Source organism: Aptenodytes patagonicus, chromosome 1 (genome assembly GCF_965638725.1).
Source record: "Aptenodytes patagonicus chromosome 1, bAptPat1.pri.cur, whole genome shotgun sequence".
NCBI classification, from domain to species: Eukaryota; Metazoa; Chordata; class Aves; order Sphenisciformes; family Spheniscidae; genus Aptenodytes; species Aptenodytes patagonicus.
This window is the reverse complement of record NC_134949.1, coordinates 71,006,379-71,027,427: the sequence shown is the minus strand read 5'-3', so window position 1 is coordinate 71,027,427 and position 21,049 is coordinate 71,006,379. Positions and strand designations below refer to the sequence as shown.

The window sequence follows — 21,049 nt, the reverse complement described above, 5'->3', positions numbered from 1 at the left end:
AGACAGACAAGGCAATTGCCAAGTGCCATTTATTATGAACTTTGAGAACTGGCAGCTCTGAATCAGAGTGACTGCAAACTTGTGGAGGCAGAGCTGGATTGGTTTGGTATTCAACTGGCACTTAGACAATTTCCATCAATACCATAGACTAAGAAGTTTCCTAAGAAAACAAAAAAAGCAAAGTGTAAATTTTGAAAGTGTGATTAGGTAGAGACAGACAGACAGTCTCTCCTCAGGCTGTGCAGACCAAGTTGACCATTGCAAACTCCCTTGCACTCTAACCTTTTTCTAAGCAAAAAGGGTACAGAGGACTCAACCAAGCCAGTCTTTAAACGGTCTTTTCCCCAACACAGGAAACAGTGGACAGGACTCAGGAAGAATCCGAGGTGTAACTAAGACAGAATATAGCCAAGGCAGAGCAAAGTACAAAAGGTGACTGGGGAAAAGGGAGCGCCAGAATACACCTTATAACGCTAATACAACTTTGAATTGGCTGGCAGCACTCCCACATTAACTGCGAAATGTTAGATATCAGTACACAAATGGCTCAGATCTGCTTCATTCTCTACTCTCTCAATGTGATCATAAGGCCAACTTTAAAAAAAGTCATTCTTCAGTACACTTGTTTTAAGCCATACAGTCCCCATTTCTACCTGAATGTTCAACTTTTCTTAGGACCCTTATACTTGGATAATGGGAGGCAGTATCCAAGGCCTTCTGTGCGAAGGTCAGTAACAAGAAACAGTCCTCAGGAGTGACAAGTGCAAGGAACTGCAAACAAGTCACAACTCTGCTTAACACCAGAGTACTTTGGAGCGTGAAGGGGTTGGCTTTGTCTCCAGAAGCTACGATTTTAAACACACCATCAAAAAGTAATGCTTCTGATTAAAAAGAAAAACAAGCATGGGAAACAGTGAACATTTGTTTAGCTCCATTGTTCTGGAACTAAATGTTTAATTTGTTGTTCCTATGCAAATGCCCCCATAGTTTCAAACAGGTACGTATTCCCCTCCAGCCCAACTTCTTTACGTGTAACCACAAGGCAGTGTTTGCTCTAACACTATTTTTACCCAACTGACCGCACGATATGTGATTGATGACTGCTTGATGAGTTCTGGGACCCTGAAGGTCACAGTTTTATTTACCTATCAGCCCTGGAAATGAGACAAAGGGGAAGGGAGTAGAAGGAAGAAAGACTGAAGCCGAGTTAAATTCTATTTCAGGTGAATTTATTGAGTTACAAAGAACCTGCCAGCTCCACCATATTTACAAAGGTTTTCAAGAGGATTCTAGAGCTATTACTGCTACTGAACCACAAGTTAAAAATGCATAAACAAACCAAATCAACCACATCCATAATGTCAACTGTAGAAACACCAGTTACCTTATAGGACTTTGAGGCATACTCAAACATGGGGAAAGCATTTTCCAACCACTCATTTCTAAAGCCACCAGCAAGATTCTCATTTCTCCCTGTAATGTAGCTATGCCTGAAGATCAGGCATCCTTATGCCACTGTTGATGGAAGTTGGTTTCTGTTCAATATATACATTTTATGAATCAGGAATTTAATTAAAAGGCTCTTCAGAAGCAAGCATTGCAAGGTGTTAAAATAATCTTAAAGAGCACAATTAAATCCCCAGTTGATACTTTTACGAGGTAGTATTGCTGCCAGATGTACACGTAAAATCCTGTCATCACTTTGGAGTCACAACCAAAGCAAACGAAGTCAAACTTCCCAGGGCACTGTCACTGTAGAAACAGCGCCACCTGAAAACATCACACTGTTCTTCTTTTCTTACTTTCCATGACTCTTTGAAAGGCTGTTTTCAGTCAATTTCATCCATTCAGCTGCAAGAAGAAATATTAATGCTCTCTACATTTACTCATCCACCTTTCCATTCCCCACTCCATCCCCAGAAGAGATCATGAACTCTAAGAGGAGGGAAGGAGAGAGCATATCTCCCAGTTCAGCTGGGTTTGTTTCCAAGTACATTCCAGCTGCATCTCAAGTCCTGAAGAAGTTCTACATTACAATACCACAATACCAAAGGGTTATGAACACTGATAGCCAAGGCCTGTAAGCCCACATATCTGGATGCCTGCAGTTTCCACTGACAACAGGTGGCTCTGCTTGCCTTGTTAATAAGTCTACAGTAATTTTTACTTGCTACTGAACTTCACACGTTATTGAGTGTTTGGGGAAGAATCTAATCAATTGAGTGCCAGTGGCCCTCCTCAGGGCATTGACAGGTTAACATTTGCTGATCAACAACCTTATTCCGTAACACAGACTTGTAAAGTATCAACTAAGATTCCAAGTTACTCTATGCACAGAAAACTAAAAACCCAGAAAGGAATGTCAAATAGAGTAGCAGGGAAGCTGCTAATAGTATTTCAGAGAAAAAACACTGAAATATCCTTGCCTGTACAAAGCAAGAGGAAGCCTACCAGCTTTATGTTTACAAGAGAAACATTAACTTTGTTCCTACTGCAAGGGCTACAAAAACAAAATCAAAGAGAAGCCCAAGCATCATTCATGCAAGAGAAACTACCATCTAGCAAGAGATCTTTTATGGAGTATGTACTACACTAATGTGAGCCAGCATCAGACCTGGAAAGTCTACCTCCATATAGCAGGGAGACTGTTAGAGGCACACCACACTGTCACACTGCTCTCCTCAAAGGAAAAAACATCCTCTCAACACTTATGAAATGAGCTACAGAGCTGCTCACTGCAAAGAAGCAGCTATACTAGGGTTTTAAAAGTTTATACTATCATCACACCAAGGGATTTCTCATTAACTTCTCTGACATTTGTAGCTGGGCCATGCTGAGAACACATTCAGCTCAAACAGTACATACACAAGTGCCACCCATGTTGGTAACTGAGGTCAGAATCCAGATGCTCAGGTGTTGAGACACTGGGTCAGATGTAAATTTATTTAAGTTTCATATTTGCAAGTAAGATTAGAGCAAGTCTTCAAAAGTGGAATTATCCTGGTGCTTGTGTACATAAAGAGAACATCAAACTGCCATACATGCTGCACTATGCCCAACCAGCGTGAACTGTTCGAATTTAGCGCCAAACACAACAGCATAGGCCACTCTCAGCAGGAATCAAGCTATGATTGTGAGGGGAGTTTTATAGAACATTTTTCAGGCATGGCAGAATATCCTTCCCTACCAGTGTGATGGCTGAATGAGCTGCACCCAAGTAACATATCTTACATGCCTTATGCATCTCTTCCAGCCCTCCAGAGAAATTGATACAGAGAATGCCACAGTAATATTACCGTGGAACATATTTATCAAGAGATCTTTGCAACTCAGGAAAGCTTGGAAGGGGATTTTCCTATATCCAGTTTTACTGAGGTAAACAGGAATTATTCTAATGATTAAGAGATGATCAAACCTCTAGTACATGTTACTTAAGTGTTTCAAAGCTATTCAGGTCAGTCAGTAAGAGCTAAGTGATAATTTAAACATTGAGCAGGAAATGTTTGTGCTTAGGTTGTGGACTAAAGCGAGTTAAATCCTCTTATTGCAAGCCAGCAAAATGCAGTCATGCTAGGCTTTGCAAAGATGGTGGAGGAAAAGGGATTCCTTCTAGATTCCTTAAGAACTGGAATATAGTGTAACAAAAGACAGCTACGGTAACTGTAACAGTCTGAACAGCTCTACAAAATTCTCCTCTGGACCGTGAACTGGCCTTGGGAGACTCAAAATAAAAGGCAAAGAGTTGTACAGCTGAAAGTGTTCTGAAAGACTGAAGGAATTCCATACAGAACAAATTGTCACAGCCATTGACACAGAAGAATGATACTGGATAACTCTTACCTGGTGCCATTTTATCAGTGAGAAAGTTTTAGTGCCTGTAACAACTTGGACTTAATTAGTCCAGTAAGCTGGTGCTTTTCCCCTTAATAGATCAGGACTGATTATTGGTAGACACCAATAACATATCCCTTTATTTCTGTACTGGGCCACTCTCAATCCTAGATCTGGGGCAGACTGCCCTGCAAGTTTCCACTACCTGAATGATCTCCCGATTTCTTTTTTCAGTATCCATAACCTCATACTGAGATTTAAATTCCAGTTTTTGAAAGGCAGAGGGTTAATCTACCAACCTGAGACTCAACAACTGTCCCTTCCAATTATTTAGTGCTTGAAATTGAGACTTTCACACAGTGCAACCTAGCAGTTATATATAAATCACTTATTACCACACTTTGAAAACAGCTGTGTTAGTGGGATTTTACTTCTCAGCAGATTTTACTTTCCCTTGATCTTCCACTTTTTTGATGGCAGCTTGGATAGCTTCTTGGTCACCCAGAAACTGGTGAGGGCCCAGGGGGTGCAGATTCTCATCAAGTTCAAGAAGTATGGGCACACCAGTGGGGAGAGTAACATTGATGATGTCCTCATCGGAGATGCCTGCCAAAGAAAAAAAAAAGAAAACAGAGTTACACTTAGTGAACAACTTCCTAATTGTCTGTCTAGCTCAGCCTTATTTCTGAGATTGTCTAGTCTTGAAACAGTCAAGGACATGTTCCAGCCTCCATCAAAAACACCAGCTACTCAAGGGTCAATTCCCAGCTACACCACAGCTTAGTAAGTGCTTTAGGAACAGCTGAAGGAGGGAATTGCCATCAAGGTGAAGACAGTTTCTTCATTTTTCAATCTACACATGTGAAATAAACAGGAAGAGATTACCCTGGAGACTATACCTTTCCTTTAACACAGGACATTGAGGACAATAGGTTCTCCTCCCTATCTTCCCAACTCATGCATCACAAAAGACCAGACTCCACAAGTGCTACTCCAACATGAAACAACCTCTGCTAAGCAACCAATACAAACAGCCTCTTTAAGAAGGCATGATACCAAGGTTAATTTTTCTCTTAAATTCTCTATGCAAAGCTTCTCACACAAGCCATCTTAAAAATCAGGATTTAATTCTTCCAGTGTAAGGATGTGTTTGCTCACACCTGATTTCTCAAAAGCAAGTTTATAGCATCTTGCCTACAATACTATTCTCAGAATTACTGCATACAGGATATTCATTTCCACTTTCAAATGAGGAAGAGGGGAAGAAAAGAAGGGAGAAAGTCAACTTATACAACTTGGAGCATTTTCCAGTATTTTTCCACTTCACTAAAATAACGTGTACCTGGGGAGAAAATTTATTTCACTTAGCTGTGCTTAATTAAAATATTCTGGGGCTCTAATTTCAATGAAATTGCTGGTTATTTTTACATCAAACATACAAGTATCCAAAGCATTCAAGTGAATTTTGAGACCAAACCTCCTAGTAAAGTTTCCACACAAGGTCTAAATAGTTGCATTAAGAAGCAGTGACTGCAAAGAGAATCCTCAAAAATTTCAGGCAAAAGAAAGCTAGTTTCATGGGGAATGTCAATATTTCTTTTTTCTCCCCTTTTTAGAAGCACTGAGGTCACAGAAGCAGAAAACACCCTCTTGAGCAGCTGACAAAACAGATGGTTCTCAGAACATATGGGTGCAAGTTTACCAGTAATTTTCACATTAACTAGAAAAGCAGAGCCAACATATATCAGCAGGAAAACCCACAAAGTCAAGCCACTCAGCAACAGTGGGATGACAACAGGTCAGAAAAAACAGAACTAATCATGAGGTGAGAATTATTTTATGCCCCTGCTCGGAGACTACACAAGCATGCAACTTTTGCAGTGAACTATTGTTTTGATCGGGCTAAGTACTTAGTTCACTTGTAGATGAGCCTAAATTTCAGAAGAGCATGGAGCAAAAGAAACAGACAAACCCTTGCAAGAGGCTCACACCCTGTCACATACTGAGCCATCAGCCCATTAAAAAAGGCATACTCTGCCAGTTTAAGCAATCTCTGTATACAAGGGATAAGTAATTCACCTGTTGTAGGCAGCAGTATCACAGACCTACAGAAAACCACTCAAGGAGCATCTAAAATTTTAAAACCACACCAAAATCAATGGGAAAAATACTGAGTCCATTTACCAGGCACAAGTGCTATTCTCAAGGACTTTGGTTTGCAAAACAAGCAGCCAAGCTGCCCGAGCTCTTATTTCAAGGATTCTTAAACATATTAGTTTTTTAACAACATACATGTCACCATGTATCCACTGAGAATCTGGCCCTAGGAAGTGTTCTGCCCACCTCTCAAATTCAGTCTCCCAGACTAAACCATTCAGATATACACAGAGGAGATGAACTCATGCAGGAGAACTTAGGCAAACCACATAATGTGGTCAGCAGCCAGGATATTTAAAGGTTTCCTCTAAAGATGGATAAAACAAAATAGCTGTAGCTACATGGATTCAGAAACACATTTTACTGTTTTTAAGGAACACAGTGACCACACTAATGTCAACTAGTATTGATTTACAAAGCAAAACAGCACATTCTAGGATAAAGAAGCTGCAGCAAGCATGTTGGCTTTCTCCTCAAGATTTTTCCTCATACGGAAGTGTTGCCTCACAGCCAGAAGGCTGGAACTGCAAGTTGAAGTCAGACGAAAATCCTAAAGAAACAAGTGTCCTGTTGCTTTATTTCAGCACTGTTACTGTATTTGTATAGTATTTCTGTTCTTTGGGAAGCAAGATGCTGATCAGACTTGTCACACAAGCTCTTCAGTTGCAGGCAAAATGCACAGAGAACACTCCCCACCCAGCAGGCTAGGAGAACAGTAAAGAGATCACATCTTACACTCCGGACATTGCAAGCACAAGCTAACTGCTATCCAGTTACTTCATGTGCTGTAACTATAGCCAAGTGACCTTTTCTTGCACTTCATCTGAGCTGGCCTGTGTCACAACCCCACCCTATCTCACAGGGAAGAAGGGTGAAATCACAGCAAGGACTCAACTGCTGTGCAATGGGAAACAAGACCATTGAAGAAGCAACACTCTTCCCTCCAGTATAATACTAAAGCCTGGGTCTCGGCACTGCTGAAGGGTACTGTGCTGCTGGAAGCAGTCTTTCCCCAAGACGGTTTAAAACTAAGGTCCTACCTATTTACAGTCATGAGAACCCACAGACATTACTGAAGTACTCAGGATGTCTTCCTCAGGACCCCAGATAAAATGCTGACTGGGCAACAACATTCCTCAAGTGGACGTCTCCCATGTTGTCTCTCGTGAGCACGTTAAACGTTGTTCCTTAATAGCAGCTGTATAGCAGGAAGCAGTTAGGTACATAAACATTCTAAGAATTTGGTACAACGCTTATTACGAAAAAGATCTTTCAAAATCACATTCAGAATTCTTTCCCTGCTCACTTATGCTCCATTTAACTGAACTGGGTGATCAAACACAAAGACCAGTAATATCTCTGTGCAAGCTTAAGAAGTCACCTTTACCTGGTAGCCCATGAAGTGCTTTGAAATACTTGCACCCTGAAGAGTCCTACAGAGGCAAACGCCATTGGGCTTGATTTTGAGCACCTACAGCTGACTTCTACAAGGGCTGGCTCAGCTTCTCCTTCCCTCTCACCTGTTCTTACCAAACTCCTTCCTTCTGTTCCTATGGTCAGAGCAACACAAAAACCACAACAACTATTGAGAATAGCTACACCCCTCTTCCCCTGCATGTCAACTACCTGTCAACCTGAGGCCAGATGATTCAGCCAACAAAACACACAAGATCATATGCATAAATTCAGCCACATGGACTTGTTCTAGAACTGCTGCTTTGTAATTGAGATCCAAGTCAGGTCATAGCATCCTTCCCACAAGCTTAATGAAAATACTGAAGCTTTAGCCTAAGAAGTTAAATATTCAGGGCCAGATTCTGCCCTCCCTGCAGGCTGGCAGAGGACCTAGCTTCAGTAGGGTAGAGAAGGGAAGTGGGCACAGTGCTAGTGGCTGCAGCAGTAGCCAGTGTTAGAATCTGGCTATTAATCTTTACAGAATGTTAGCTCACTGAGCAGATTTTAAGGAAAGAAGGAAGAAGATGGGTGGGCTACAACCATGGCTGCACCATATTATCTACATCTGTTTCACCCTTATGTCTGCCAAGATTTTCTATGTCTGTATTGAGTTTGCATGGCAAGGCTTTGGTAGCCAGGGGGCTACAGGGGTGGTTTCTGCGAGAAGCTCCTCCCATGTCCGATAGAGCCAATGCCAGCCAGCAGCAAGACAGACACGCTCCTGAGCACAGCCAAGCCAATCAGCAATGGTGGTAGCACCTCTGAGATAACTTATTTAAGAAGGGGGAAAAAACCTGCTGTGCAGCAGCCACCAGAGGAAAGGAGTGAGAATACGTGAGAGAAACAACTCTGTAGACACCAAGGTCAGTGAAGGAGGGGGAGAAGGTGCTCTGGGCACCGGAGCAGAGATTCCCCTGCAGCCCGTGGTGAAGACCACAGTGAGGCAGGCTGTCCCCCTGCAGCCCATGGAGGTCCATGGTGGGGCAGATATCCACCTGCAGCCCGTGGAGGACCCCACGCCGGAGCAGGTGGATGCCTGAAGGAGGCCGTGACCCCACGGAGAGCCCATGCTGGAGCAGGCTCCTGGCAGGACTTGTGACCACATGGAGAGAGGAGCCCACGCTGGAGCAGTCTGTTGCCGAAGGACTGCAACCCGTGGAAAGGACCCACACTGGAGCAGTTCATGAAGAACTGTAGCCTGTGGGAAGGACTCACATTGGAAAAGTTCGTGGAGGACTGTCTCCTGTGGGAAGGACCCCACACTGGAGCAGGGGGAAGAGTGTGAGGAGAAACAGCAGAGACTGTGATGAACTGCCTGCAACACCCATTCCCCATCCCCCTGCAGCACTGGGCAGGAGGGAGGAAGTAGAGAAATCAGGAGTGAAGTTGAGCTCAGGAAGAAGGAAGGGGTGGGGGGAAGGTGTTTCGTTTTCCTTTTCTTCTGCAGGCAGCCTTTGCTTGTGCTTTATTAGACTACCTTTATCCTGACCCATGAGTTTTTCCATCTTATTTTCTCCCCCCGCTGTCCTGTGGAGGAAGGGAGTGATAGAGCAGCTTGGTGGGCACCTGGCATCCAGCCAAGGTCAACCCACCAGTCCTTTTTGGCACCCAGCATGCCACTTCTTTGCAGAAGCAAAGGAAAACAAAAGATTTCTTCTCTACTTCCCATCAGCAGGTGCTGTCCAGCCACTTCCCAGGAAGTAGGGCTTCAGTATGCATAGCAGTTGCTCTGGAAGACAAATGCCATAATAATCAATGCCCCCCCTTCCTCCTTTCTCTCAGCATTTATTGGTGAGCAGATGTCATATGGTATGAAATATCCCTTTGGTCAGTTGGGGTCAGCTGTCCTGGCTATGTCCCCTCCCAAGATCCTGCCCACCCCCAGCCTACGGGGCGAGGGAGGGAAATGTTGGAGACAGCCTTGATGCTGTGCAAGCACTGCTCAGCAGTAGCCAAAACACTAGTGTATTATCAACACCTTTCTAGCTACTAATATAAAGCACAGCACTATGAAGGAAAATTAACTCCATCTCAGCCAGACCCAATACAATGTCATTATATAAACAGCTCCTGATCACAGTCTGACTTTGACTGTGGTCATTACTGAGGCCATCCCAATACGAGACAATATAGGAATGCAAACCATGAATCTATCATATTCCCATGCAGTAGAGAAATCCAGCCTGCCTTACACTCCTCAAGCAGTCCAAGATTACATAGGCTGAAAGAGGCATGAGATTTGCTACTACCAGCACTAGCTGTCAACTATGGCATTAGGTGAGAAAGTACCCAAAGTCTTGAGTAGAGACCCAGGCTGCACTACCACCACCAGGAACTCAAGGCAACACTAACAAATAAGAGTTCTCTGAACATGCAACTCTGGAGCCTACCAGCATACATACTGCCCTTGGACAGAGCTCTGGCAAAAGGTTTCCATCCCTGGCTGAAGTGTTATTAAGAGTCCCTCAAGCCCAAGTTTGTGGAAACCAGTCACTAACAACTCACGTCTGAAACCTTTCTGTCCCAGCTGCAGCTCCTGGTCAGGCTGTTCCAGCCCTTCTGCACTATCATCAGATACTTGCCACCCCCTTCCCTGAGCTGATTCAAACCACCACCATGACAGAAAACTACCCACTCCTTGCTGATTCTTGTCAGTTTACAGGCAAAGTTAAGTTGCAAAAAGGCCCAACGAGCTCCCAAGAAATAAGCAGCAGAAGCACAGAGCAAAGACTGGGATGAATGATGGGGCGTGCAAGATCATCTCGTTTCAGCAGGAGTGAGTTGTTAGACCTCAAGCTGGTTTCTGTAACCGCCCTCAGACACCACCATCACATAAGTAGTATTTCCTTAAGGTCAAGCAGCAAAATCAGTAAAATAATTTTATTAGGTAGTGCTCAACATACAATCCACACCAGGACTCACAATGTATAGCTCCAGCATGTAAATGTAACTGCACAAGTATCACACTCACAGTAATGCAAAAAAGTAAAATCCTTGAGGGCACTGCTCTCCCTGGTCACCAACTGGCAAGACCAGCATCAGGCCTTCCCAGTCACCATGTTCTGCCTGCAAGCCCAGTTCCAGAGCTCTGTCCCAGCTCTGTGACCATAACTAGACAAGCCCAATCCGTGCAACATCTGCATCTTTCTTCAACAGACCAGGTAACTCCTCCCCTCCATTTTTTACCCTGAGCATGACAAGGCTCAGTGACCACCACACCATATCCAAGAGATGGCAACCTTTCAACAGGGAGGAAATTCTAGAATCCGACCTTCCACAAGACCCTGTCTTGAGGTACTTCACACCAGTCCTCAGGGCTAAATGGTCAGGAAGGAAGAAAGAAGATGAGACAGCCCATCAATCCTGCCAGTCACCTGGAAAATTAGTCCATTAGACTTGGTCTCCAATTAGTACTTCAACAGACACAGGGCAAGCTGGTCACAACTATTATACTAATGTTGCCTTCACAATCCAACACTGCTAAGAGGGTCTCAATCTGAAGTATCATCATCTCAAGATGAGAGCAAACTATTCCTCCTTGAAAGTATTGGGAAAAATCACCTGTAAGTAGATCTTGTGCATCTAGGATGCTTATTTAGCAGATTTTAGCAACTGATGCTTTCATAATTAATATGATGTTTCAGCATCCAAAGTAAAATCTATCAAACAAGTCTGATATGGTTACTTTAGATACCCTCCTCCTTAACATCTTGTTGCCATTGCTTTTCAGTGCATCAGAGATGGTATACCATGAAAGGAAAAGTATGGCCTGTCTAAAATTCTGAGTTACAGGTCATGACACCAATAGGTGTCACAGAACAAAACAGTTGCTAAGTTATAACAAGACACTTCCACCAGCAAGCACAAGACTGCTGCCTGAAGAAGAAAATGTTACTTTTAGAGAGCCTTTCCAACCCTAACAACATATAATGAAAACTGTCCTCTTGCTCTGCCAATTTTTAGTTGTGCCAATGATTCCTAGCATCATCACATACATCACCTGAAGATGATGCAAAGAATAAGTGCTCTGAAAGGACTGGACAAGCTCGGTTACAAAGATTTAAAAGTTTGATGCCAACATTGTATCTGTGACAGGATTGCACAAAACAGCTGCACTTGTCCTTGGTGGCATTTATCAAATTCATAGGAATTACCTAGAAGGAACACAGCCCAGCATTCCCACCGGACACCAACAGCTCACAGCACTGAGATCTTCAGCAGCACCCTCTGGGAGAAATGTCACTCAGCCTACTGGGACAGAAGAGCAAGCTCTCCAAGAAGCTGCTGTTTCTGATCTCCAAGTGCATACAAGAGTATGGTCCAGTTTGTGTTAAATACTGTTTTCAGAAAGACTAGTGGGATTTCACTTTTTAAATTGTCATAAGCAAACCATGACAGAGCCTACAGACATTTCATATACCTTAATGACGTTCACTCTGAGCACTGAGAAAACAAGAAATCCAAACCCACAATCAAAGCCTTGTATAGCCTGACATTCTTTTGCTTTGATGATTTTTGTGTGCAAGTAGAAAGCAGATCCACATTTCAAGCTCTTTACCAATTACTCCTAACAAGGAAAAAATTCAGATGCAGAGAACCGCAGGCCTGTTTCAAAAAAATACCTCCTTGAAATAGTAACTTCAAGGATACCCTGAAGTCTTTCAGAAAAGACATTAAATTTCACACTGAAACAATTAGAATCATTTCATCAGGTCAAACTGAATTAAAACATTCATATTTACTGCCATTTAAAGTTTCCAAGCTACAGCTTCCAGGATTAAGTTATCACTATGACTAAGACATCCAAGCAGTCATGTAGGATTGCTGCTTGAGGCATTTGGAGCCCTATTTTCTAAATGCCAAAAACATGGCTCCAGCTAAGATAGAGGGGCCTAGAAACTTCCACTCAAGTGCAGGACACGCTAAACTTGTCCAAAACAGTCCACAAAAACAAAGCCCACCTCACAGTGGATGCTATAAATGCAGTAGACTGACAAATTTAAAGCACTGTTGAATCAGGTCCAACTCCAGCAAGGCTCCAGAGCAGCTCACAACTCACAACCTTTCAGAAAAGAAAGGGAGAGACAGTCAGCAATGTAGACAAGGAACCTCTTAGATCCAGCTAGATATAGGTTGGAGCTCTGGGAAAAAGAAAAAAAAAACACAAAACATGTTGCAATATCAGGGGTTTTAAAGCTCTGTTCGTCCCACCCTTCAGGCCAGCTCTGCAGCAATCCAAATCTCCACTGCATAAAGGGCAGAAGAGCCAGCATGTATCTGGCAATTGCTCCTGTGTGGGAGCTGAGGTAGCTGATGGACAGTCCTCGGTCAACAGAACTAGATCCTCTGCCAAGGATTCCTCACATTTCCCTATGTAAGCACATGCTGGGAAGGACAAGGCATAGTGTAGGACAGACAAGAGACACAGCTCTATTCTACTTTGGTTGAGTGTGGGCAGCCCTTGAAGAGTTATACCTAACAGATTGTCCCAAAGAAAAGCTTTGCAGCTGCTCTAACTTACACTGTTCTCTCTGATCTCAATGCCAGCAAGGAATCCAGCCATACTAACTTTAAAGTAACCTTTACCAGTCACTGATGCTGTCAGCTCTGGCCTTGGGGCATGCCTGCACAGAAAGTAGCCCAGGGTTTCTGCTGAAGCTGTGGTCAGCTTGCAGCATTTCACCCCCAAAGGGCTTGGCCAGCATGGTTTCATGGAACTGGTTCAGTTCTTGTGGGGGAGGGGGGGGCCCCCCAAGGAAGACACCATGGTTGCAGATCCCCCTGCCCCTTTCTCTTTTGTAATTCTTTATCATTTCACACAGCGTGGACAACCACCCTGACCACATCAGTGGAACTGGCTGAACCAGCCTTCCTCCTTCATCCAAGTAGTGACCTGTACCCCAGAATTCACAGCCTCTGTAGTTCCAGAAGCCACTTGTACATACTTATTCCCTGGGCTTCTGACTCCTGCTACAGCATCAGCTGTCCTGACTGTTCCAGCATGCCTGAATGCAAAGAGTGCTCAGCAGAGTCAGAGCTGTAGAGGCACATAACAGAGGGTTGTATAACTAAAAAAATTGAGTGGACACAATCCAGTCTGTGCATACTTGCAACTATACATGTATGAATACAGCCTACTAGAGGTATAATCACTAAATTCTACTCCACCCACGGACAAAGAAATTAATACAGTCCATCTTCCAGTTTAGGATGACCTAAACTAGAAGCCATGTCATTAAAGAAGAGGCAAGGGGAAAGAATCTAGCAACGACTTAAAGATAAATCACATCCTTTTCAAGTCCAAAATAAATAAGCAACCTTATGCTAAGCTACCAACTTAGCTGTTTATTGGTAGGCATTTTCTATATTGGGAAATAATGCAGTATTTGCATAAGCTTTAGCAAGTACCTACTCTCTGCAGAACTCCGTCACAGCAGCTTTTTAAAGTAATTATCAGGAATGAAGCCTCAGAAGTGACCCACCACAGTAACAGTCAAGAATGTCTTCCACAAGCCAAGACAAGCACTTTATTCTGCTGTGTTATAGCAACGCTTGTTTAATGAACAGATTATAACTTCAACCCTTCTGACAAAGTAGCTGAATAAATCCAAAAACAGTTAGAGCTTGAAGAGTTTGCATCCATCTAGACCAACCGCAAAGTTACTTTGAATACAGTAGTTTAAAATGAGCGGTGAGAAACAAGGGGAAAGCATCTGGCTCTTTTCTTAACTACATTAACCTAACTAATTATCTCCTCCTTGCACATCCCCCAGTTTGATTCCTGTTCCAATAGGCCAACTTTTTACTCTCTCCTTGGAGACCACAGACGTTAAGTGTTACGTTGCCCAGATAAGTAATATACGCTACAGAACAAGATGTAAAGCTCTAAGCAGTTGAGTAAGGGGAAGAGGGGAAGGCTAAAAGGAAGACCCTTACCTTCCACATGCTTCAGCAATGCCCTGCTGCTGTTACCATGAGCAGATATAAGGATCATTTTGCCACTTTTCAGTTCTGGCACTATCTTGTCATTCCAATAGGGAAGGAGTCTATCAAGCACATCTTTTAGACTTTCAGCCTTTGGGAGATTATCCTGAGAGACATCACTGCATTTATACCGGCGATCATTGCATATCTCTTCATAGTAAGGATGAGATTCAGTTATGGGAGGTGGGGTAACATCGTAGCTTCTCCTCCATATTTTCACTTGCTCCTCCCCATGATTCAGAGCCATTTCTGCTCTGTTGAGACCGATCAGTGCACCATAGTGACGTTCATTCAGTCGCCAGGAACTCTGAATGGGGACCCACTCTTGGCCCATCTCTTCCAGGATAAGCCATGCGGTCTGGATGGAGCGGCTGAGTACAGAGGTGAAGACGAGGTCAAATTCAAAGCCCAGCGCTTTAAGGTGTTTGCCACAGTTCTGAGCTTCCCTTATCCCATCACTGCTCAGCTTCTGGTCCACCCAGCTGCAGAAGCGATTCTCCTTGTTCCAGGCTCCTTCCCCATGTCTTAAGAGAACAAGCCTGTACTTAGCCATTTTGGTTGCAGCTTAGCACAGATGACAACTGGTCTGGCATCTAATAATGATGCATCTGGACAGAGATATGAGACAGATACATCAAACATACCACAGATAATGCATTACAAGTAGTAATATGGCAGCCAAGAGTAGACAACTATCAGAATCAAAACCACCAAAGAAACAAGTGTCTGCTGAGTATGGTTTTACCTTTGAGGTCTCCTGGCTTTGAATTCCTTCCCACCCTCATGTGGGAGGAAAAGCACCATCCTCCACCCAGCTTGTTGCAACTAGCCCACTTAACCAATTGATTAATAGCAGATTTGTACAAGCTGTTCCTGCCTACAGATTTCCCTCAAGTGCTTACACACAGCCTCACTCAACATCAGAGGCTCCCAACCAGAGAAGCAGATCTCACTGGTGAGCTTATTAGAGGTGAGACATGGAGCCCAAGCTCAGAAGAGCTGCCCAGACCCACACTGGCTCCAAGGGAATGCAGGCACAGATAGCAACTGTGATCCTCAGCCAGAGCAATTGGAGAGAAGGACCACAGGACTGGAACTGGCAATACACAGAGCCTTATTAGCGTTCCTCAAAGGAGATGTCACCATAACTATAGTCTGCATAACTTGTTTCCTCACATTCCCATCCTGTCCTGCTAATTATGCCAGTCTCTGCTTGATTTTTCCCCAGGCCACCTCCTCCATCATTCCTCCACGCTGAAGTGCTACAACACAGCTACTCTGGGATGCAATCCACAACTAGTGAGTCCTCATTTCACTGAATCCAGAAGTGATCTCACAAATTATTCCATCCCCTTCCTGACTTTCAAGTACATTTTTCCCTCTTGCGTCTATGAATTACAATGCCAGGTTCTCAGGCACCAGGATTAATGTTTTTACTTTTGCAGTGGGCACAAGTGGCATATTTTCTGTCCTCATTAAATAACAGACAGCTACACATTCATAAGGTCAAACAGCACCTTTCTCTGCTCCTATTGACCAAGCAACACCACCTCTGGATTGTCTTCAGTGGGAGATGGATTTTGACCACTCACCCAAGCTTCTGCTATGTGGCCAAGAATCTTCTAGCAGATTGTGTGATGCCTGAAAGATCCATCTAACACAGCACTGCAACTCCGAAAGCCCCACCTGATCACTCTGACCCGAGATGTCACAGACTAGATAGCAATGAACAGAGCTGGGGAAAAAAATATAAAAATACAACTCTCTGCACTGGGAGGACTGCTGTATACTCAAATGAACATTAGGTGCTCTCAAAACCATGGACAGTGGGAGACTGAGGTCTGATTTCTGCACACCCAACTTTGGACTAGATTTCCATAAGAGATGCTTATGGGAGCTCCCATCATCTCAAATCAGTTGGAGCTGCTTCAATCACACTCCAAGTCACCAAGTGTCTCAAATTCAGGCCCACTGTGACCCTGAATTAGGTCACCAGGATGGGTTAAGGCCCATGCACTCTGGGTTTTGGGAAGCACCCAGCACACTGTCAGCATTCATTTTTACCAGACCTTCAAAAAGTGTAGAGAAAAGCTGAATTCATTAACAGTCTCAGTAATTTGATGCTGACTGTAAGAGCAGCTTAGTTCTCCTTTACTCCCACAGAAGAGAGTCTACATCACACAAGGACACTACGCAACACCTTCCCAGCTCTAACTTCTGACTACTGGTACAGCTCAGGATTAAAAAGCTTTTGAGGACTGACAGATTTTTACAGAATATCAGGAGGTATTGTCTGACACACAATAGACAGTTGGTAAATACAAGGGAGTCTTCTGTGATTTCATGCAAAGGAGGCCTGAATTTTGTGTATGACAAGGAGCATCTCGGACAGAATCCCTTGCTTATTCCACTTTTTCCACTCACAAAAATCAGTTGCACATTAATCAAAGAAATCAACTCTTGTTAGGATTCAGGTGTTATGTCACATCATATACAATACTGAACTACATCCTTTAAGATACCAGGTTTAGGACAAAAAGGAGTATCAGATAGATCACTCTGGCTTTAGATGGAAATGCTTTCTCCAACAGCCCATAGATACAATTAAAAATTGCGGTGTGTTCAGAGCATGAACTACTACACAAAACACGGCCCCATAAAAAGCTCTATCTCTGCAGATACCTCATTGTTCAGTTTAATTGATTATGTAATCTGTTCCTGTGGATAATACAATTTACAAAACCAAAGTAAGACCCAATACAAAAAAAACAAGACTCAACAATAGAGGAGATGCACCTGTTCACACATGTTCTTACTTGGGTACTTTCGGCCAAAAAAAACAAAACAAAAAAAAAAAGACTGATACAAAGACCTAAGATCATCTGGGGACCATAAACTCCAGTTCAGTTATATAAAAGATTAGGCAGAGTCACCATTCTCAAACAAACTTAGAAAGGACTGGCAGTCACAGGGTTGTTTAAGTATCAGTCCACTTATGGAAGCATTTAAGCTAGAAAGCCTAAGAGCAACACATGGAAATAATCCTACTCACCTTTCCTATGGCAAAGGAACAACCTACACAAATCTCAGCACAGATTCAAGAGCTGCTTTATACAGAGGCCACCACACACTCTTGGCTAGTTACCTGCAGGAAGAAAATAAACACCAAGTGCTCACACAGAAAGAAACCACAAGTGCAAATAGTTATGCCAACCATCATTTGCTCTCAGAGCTGTAAGAAAATAGAGCACACACCCCTTGGATGGGCTGGGAAAGCTACTAATTTCCTTCTCCCAAAAAGATGCAAATGCACAGCTCCTGCATTTCCAACAAGGGAAAGTTTCTTGTCTCCCAGATGCCCCAGGATATCATTTGCTCCCCAAGATTTGTTTAGACTGCAATTACCATAGCTCTAGTGCACAGAAGTCTACCAAAACCTCTGGGACACCATGGAGGAAACAGACAGCAGACCTGGACCCAGCATAAAACAGAAGCAATACAGAGCCCTGGCTCAGCACAGCAGAACAGAGCAAGGTGCTCAGGATAACATCTTGCATCCACAGAGCTTTTAGTCAAGCACAGTTTTAAGGTCTAACTGCCAGAGGTGGTGATTTCCAGGACTCTTCACTCCAACCAGCACAAGCTCACCTGCTCAGCCCTTTTATAAAACATGCCCGGGCACCTATGTCTCTTAGCCTTCCCTAAGAACGGAGAGGCTTACCCAGAAGCGGGGCAGCAACTCACACACACACAAACACACCAGGCCGCGCAGGAGCAGGGCAGCAACTCCCCCAAAGCGCCCAGCAACTCACACACACACACGAGGTGCCTCACAGCTACTGCCCCCTCAGGAAGCCCCCACCTGCCCCGGGCCCCAACACCACCATCCTTCCCCGAACTCAAGGGACACACACACACACCCGGCCGGCTCCAGGTCCCGACACCCGCCAAGGGAGCCCACCTGCAGCCGCCGACTCACGGAGTCTCCCCGGGCCCTGACAACCCCTCTCCGTAGGGTCCGCCCGCAGCGCCGGCACAACCCCTCCGAGGGAGGGCCCCCAGCCGCCCCGGGCTCCGGCGCCCTCCTTCCCCCCCTCCCCTCCCCTCCCCCCGCACGACCGTTAACCGCCCTCCCCCCACGCTCGTCCCTCGGCTTCAGAGAATTAACAGACTAAATCCACGCTGCCTTACAGGGACCACTGCAGCAGGTTGCAGCCCGCCCGCAACGCCACAGCCGTGCTCCGCAGCCCGCCCCCGAGGCCGGAGCAAACGCCTCCCGCCGCCCCGCGGCCGCCGCGCCGGGAGAGAGGTGGACCCCGCGTCTTAACGAGGCCTCGGCCTGCCCGCGCCCGTGGAGTTGGGGGAGCCCGATTGGCTGGCCCGGAGGATAAGCACTGTCCTCAGCCAATGAGGCCGAGCCTGTGGGCGGTGACGCGAGAGAGCGGCGTGGTGCCTACGGGCGCGCTAGGAACCGAGCCGAGCCGAGCCGAGCCGAACCGAGCCCGAGCGAGCCCAGCCGGCCGGGCCCCCGCCGCGCCCTCGCGGCCCGCAGCTCTGCGCGGGGCTCGATGTCCAGCGGAGCCTGCGGGGATGCTGGTGTCGCCCCCCCCCCGCGAAAATCCCGTCCTCCAAGAGCAGGTCGTTTTTCAGCACGGGATCACAGCGGAGATGTTGGTTCCCGCCGTGGTTCTGGACACGCAAACGCAGGCGGCGCTGGCGTGGGCGATGCTTACCGCTTTGTCGGCGCCACCAAAACGGAGCAACGGGGTCACGCCAGCGTGTGCAGAACACGACCAGAGGCAGCCAAGCCTCTGGCTTCTCCCGAAACCACCCCCGGTCCGGCTAACCCTGCGATGGGCTCTGCTCCTCCGGAGCCGCGGCTGCCTCGGGCCCCCGTCCACCCCCGGAGCACCTCCACCTCCTCACCCGCCGCCCGGGCTGGGCATTGCGACAGCAGCCGGGAGGGAGGCCGCCGGCTCACTCGGTTGCCGCATCAGGGAAGAGGCGAAGGAAGGAGCCGGGCCGCCCGCAGCCGCTGAATCCTCCCTGCTCCCCTGCCCAGAGCCTCCTCCGTACGGAGGAAGGAGCGCAGCGCCAGCGCCCCGGGCTCCCATCCAGCACCCCCTCGCTTATTCCCGGGAGGTGAAGAAAGAGGCCGCAGGGCCAGTCAGATGGGGTTTTTCCCAGGCAGGGCTCACTTTTTCTTCTGGATTTAAGACCTTTTGGTTTTGGTGAGAAGCAAGGGTCCAAAATCTCATTACTCATAATGAAATCAGCAGAAAAAAACCGCTGTGAGTCTAGGAACTTAACGATCATGCTAGCTACCCTCATACCCACAGGCTGCAATTCCGATTCAAAGTAATCAAAACCAAGTGGACAGAGCAGCTCTGGCTAGAAACAGAGAGAAGTGGCGTGGGAAGGTGGTGTCCTTTTCTGCTTCTATTGCCATAGGTCTGCTTTTATTTTACAAAAATAGAAGAGCACATCTTTTATACATAATCGGATTCACATTTTCTGCTCTAAATTCTTACCCTTGAACAGCCACAATGTAAAGTTTAAAGGGCCACAAACTGAATGTATACCAAATGTGCTCTATCACCCTCTCTACAAGGGAGAGATAGAGGTGATCTTTCATTTTTAATAGGTTAAAATGGTAGTGCATGAAAATGAAAGATGGAGGATTCAGATTCTGATAGGAAAAAGCAACACAAGGAAATTCAAGAAGATTTGGGGCAGAGGTATTAAAATAATGTCTCTAAAGTGCTGTGAGGAGAAAGGGTGTTTTGTTTTGCACTTACAGGGATAAGATTCTAACCTGACAGTGTGAAAGAAGGACCAGCCAGATGAAACACTGCTTCACTAGGCTCTCAGCACGACACAGCACTAAGTGTGCTAAGTGGTAAGAGTGGCCAGGCCATTGGTGAGCAGCACCCTCTGTCTCTTTGGTGGTTACTGCACTGACTTTGTTCCTCATGTATTTGGGAAGCTTTGGAAAGCATTCTGCATCTCATGGAGAACATTTTCAATGCTTTTCCTGATAAAAAGAGCTATGCCTGACCTCAATACAGAACCACAATAAAATCTGCTGCTTTTGCAAAGTATTTCCACTGGATGTGAACTGCATTTAGTTACACATATAATCCTTTTCATCTCACCCACTAACTTTAATGTTGACAATTACCTTTTGTCTCTATCAACTTTGTCTAAGCCAAAACCTACAGTATAAAGCCAGTCCAGCCTATGTAATCAAAGTAGTACTCTTAAGTTCATTGTACAAGAAGAGTTCGATTTGCCACCCATTAGCTCGAAATGGTAAAGAGAAACACTCCCACGTCACACTGCATGATCACACACCTTCAATCATGCTGTCTCCAGTCAGATCAAACCTGTCTCCTCTTGCATGAACGTACTAGTGGTACAGCTCGAAAATGGGTGCATCATAGGCAAACTGATTGATTGACTTCACAAGGAAAAGAACCAAAAGGACCTAGAGATAGAAAAATATCTGTTCTTGAGTATCAGCACTATGTATTGGCTGTGCTTCAATCATTAAGAATACAATTAACAGAAAGAAACATTATATGCCAATATGCAGTCATAACTACAAGTGAGTAGACAGCAA

The 21,049-nt window shown here is 45.1% G+C and overlaps 1 protein-coding gene across 3 annotated transcripts; it reads right to left on the bottom strand.

Moving 5' to 3' along the window:
- Positions 1–1,207: 1,207 nt before the first annotated feature.
- On the bottom strand, positions 1,208–19,465 carry BPGM (bisphosphoglycerate mutase). Of its 3 annotated transcripts, XM_076342023.1 has the most exons (5): positions 18,619–18,734; positions 17,480–17,572; positions 14,380–15,035; positions 4,227–4,437; positions 1,208–1,851 (listed from the first exon to the last, which is right to left on the bottom strand). In XM_076342023.1, the coding sequence occupies exons 3-4, from the start codon at positions 14,978–14,980 to the stop codon at positions 4,259–4,261; spliced, it is 780 nt and encodes a 259-aa protein (XP_076198138.1). In that variant the 5' UTR covers positions 14,981–15,035; positions 17,480–17,572; positions 18,619–18,734; the 3' UTR covers positions 1,208–1,851; positions 4,227–4,258. The 3 variants fall into 3 exon arrangements, with proteins under 3 accessions (XP_076198138.1, XP_076198128.1, XP_076198118.1); XM_076342013.1 differs by lacking the exon at positions 18,619–18,734 and adding an exon at positions 19,161–19,465 and having other exon boundaries at positions 1,208–4,437; XM_076342003.1 differs by having other exon boundaries at positions 1,208–4,437.
- Positions 19,466–21,049: the final 1,584 nt, after the last annotated feature.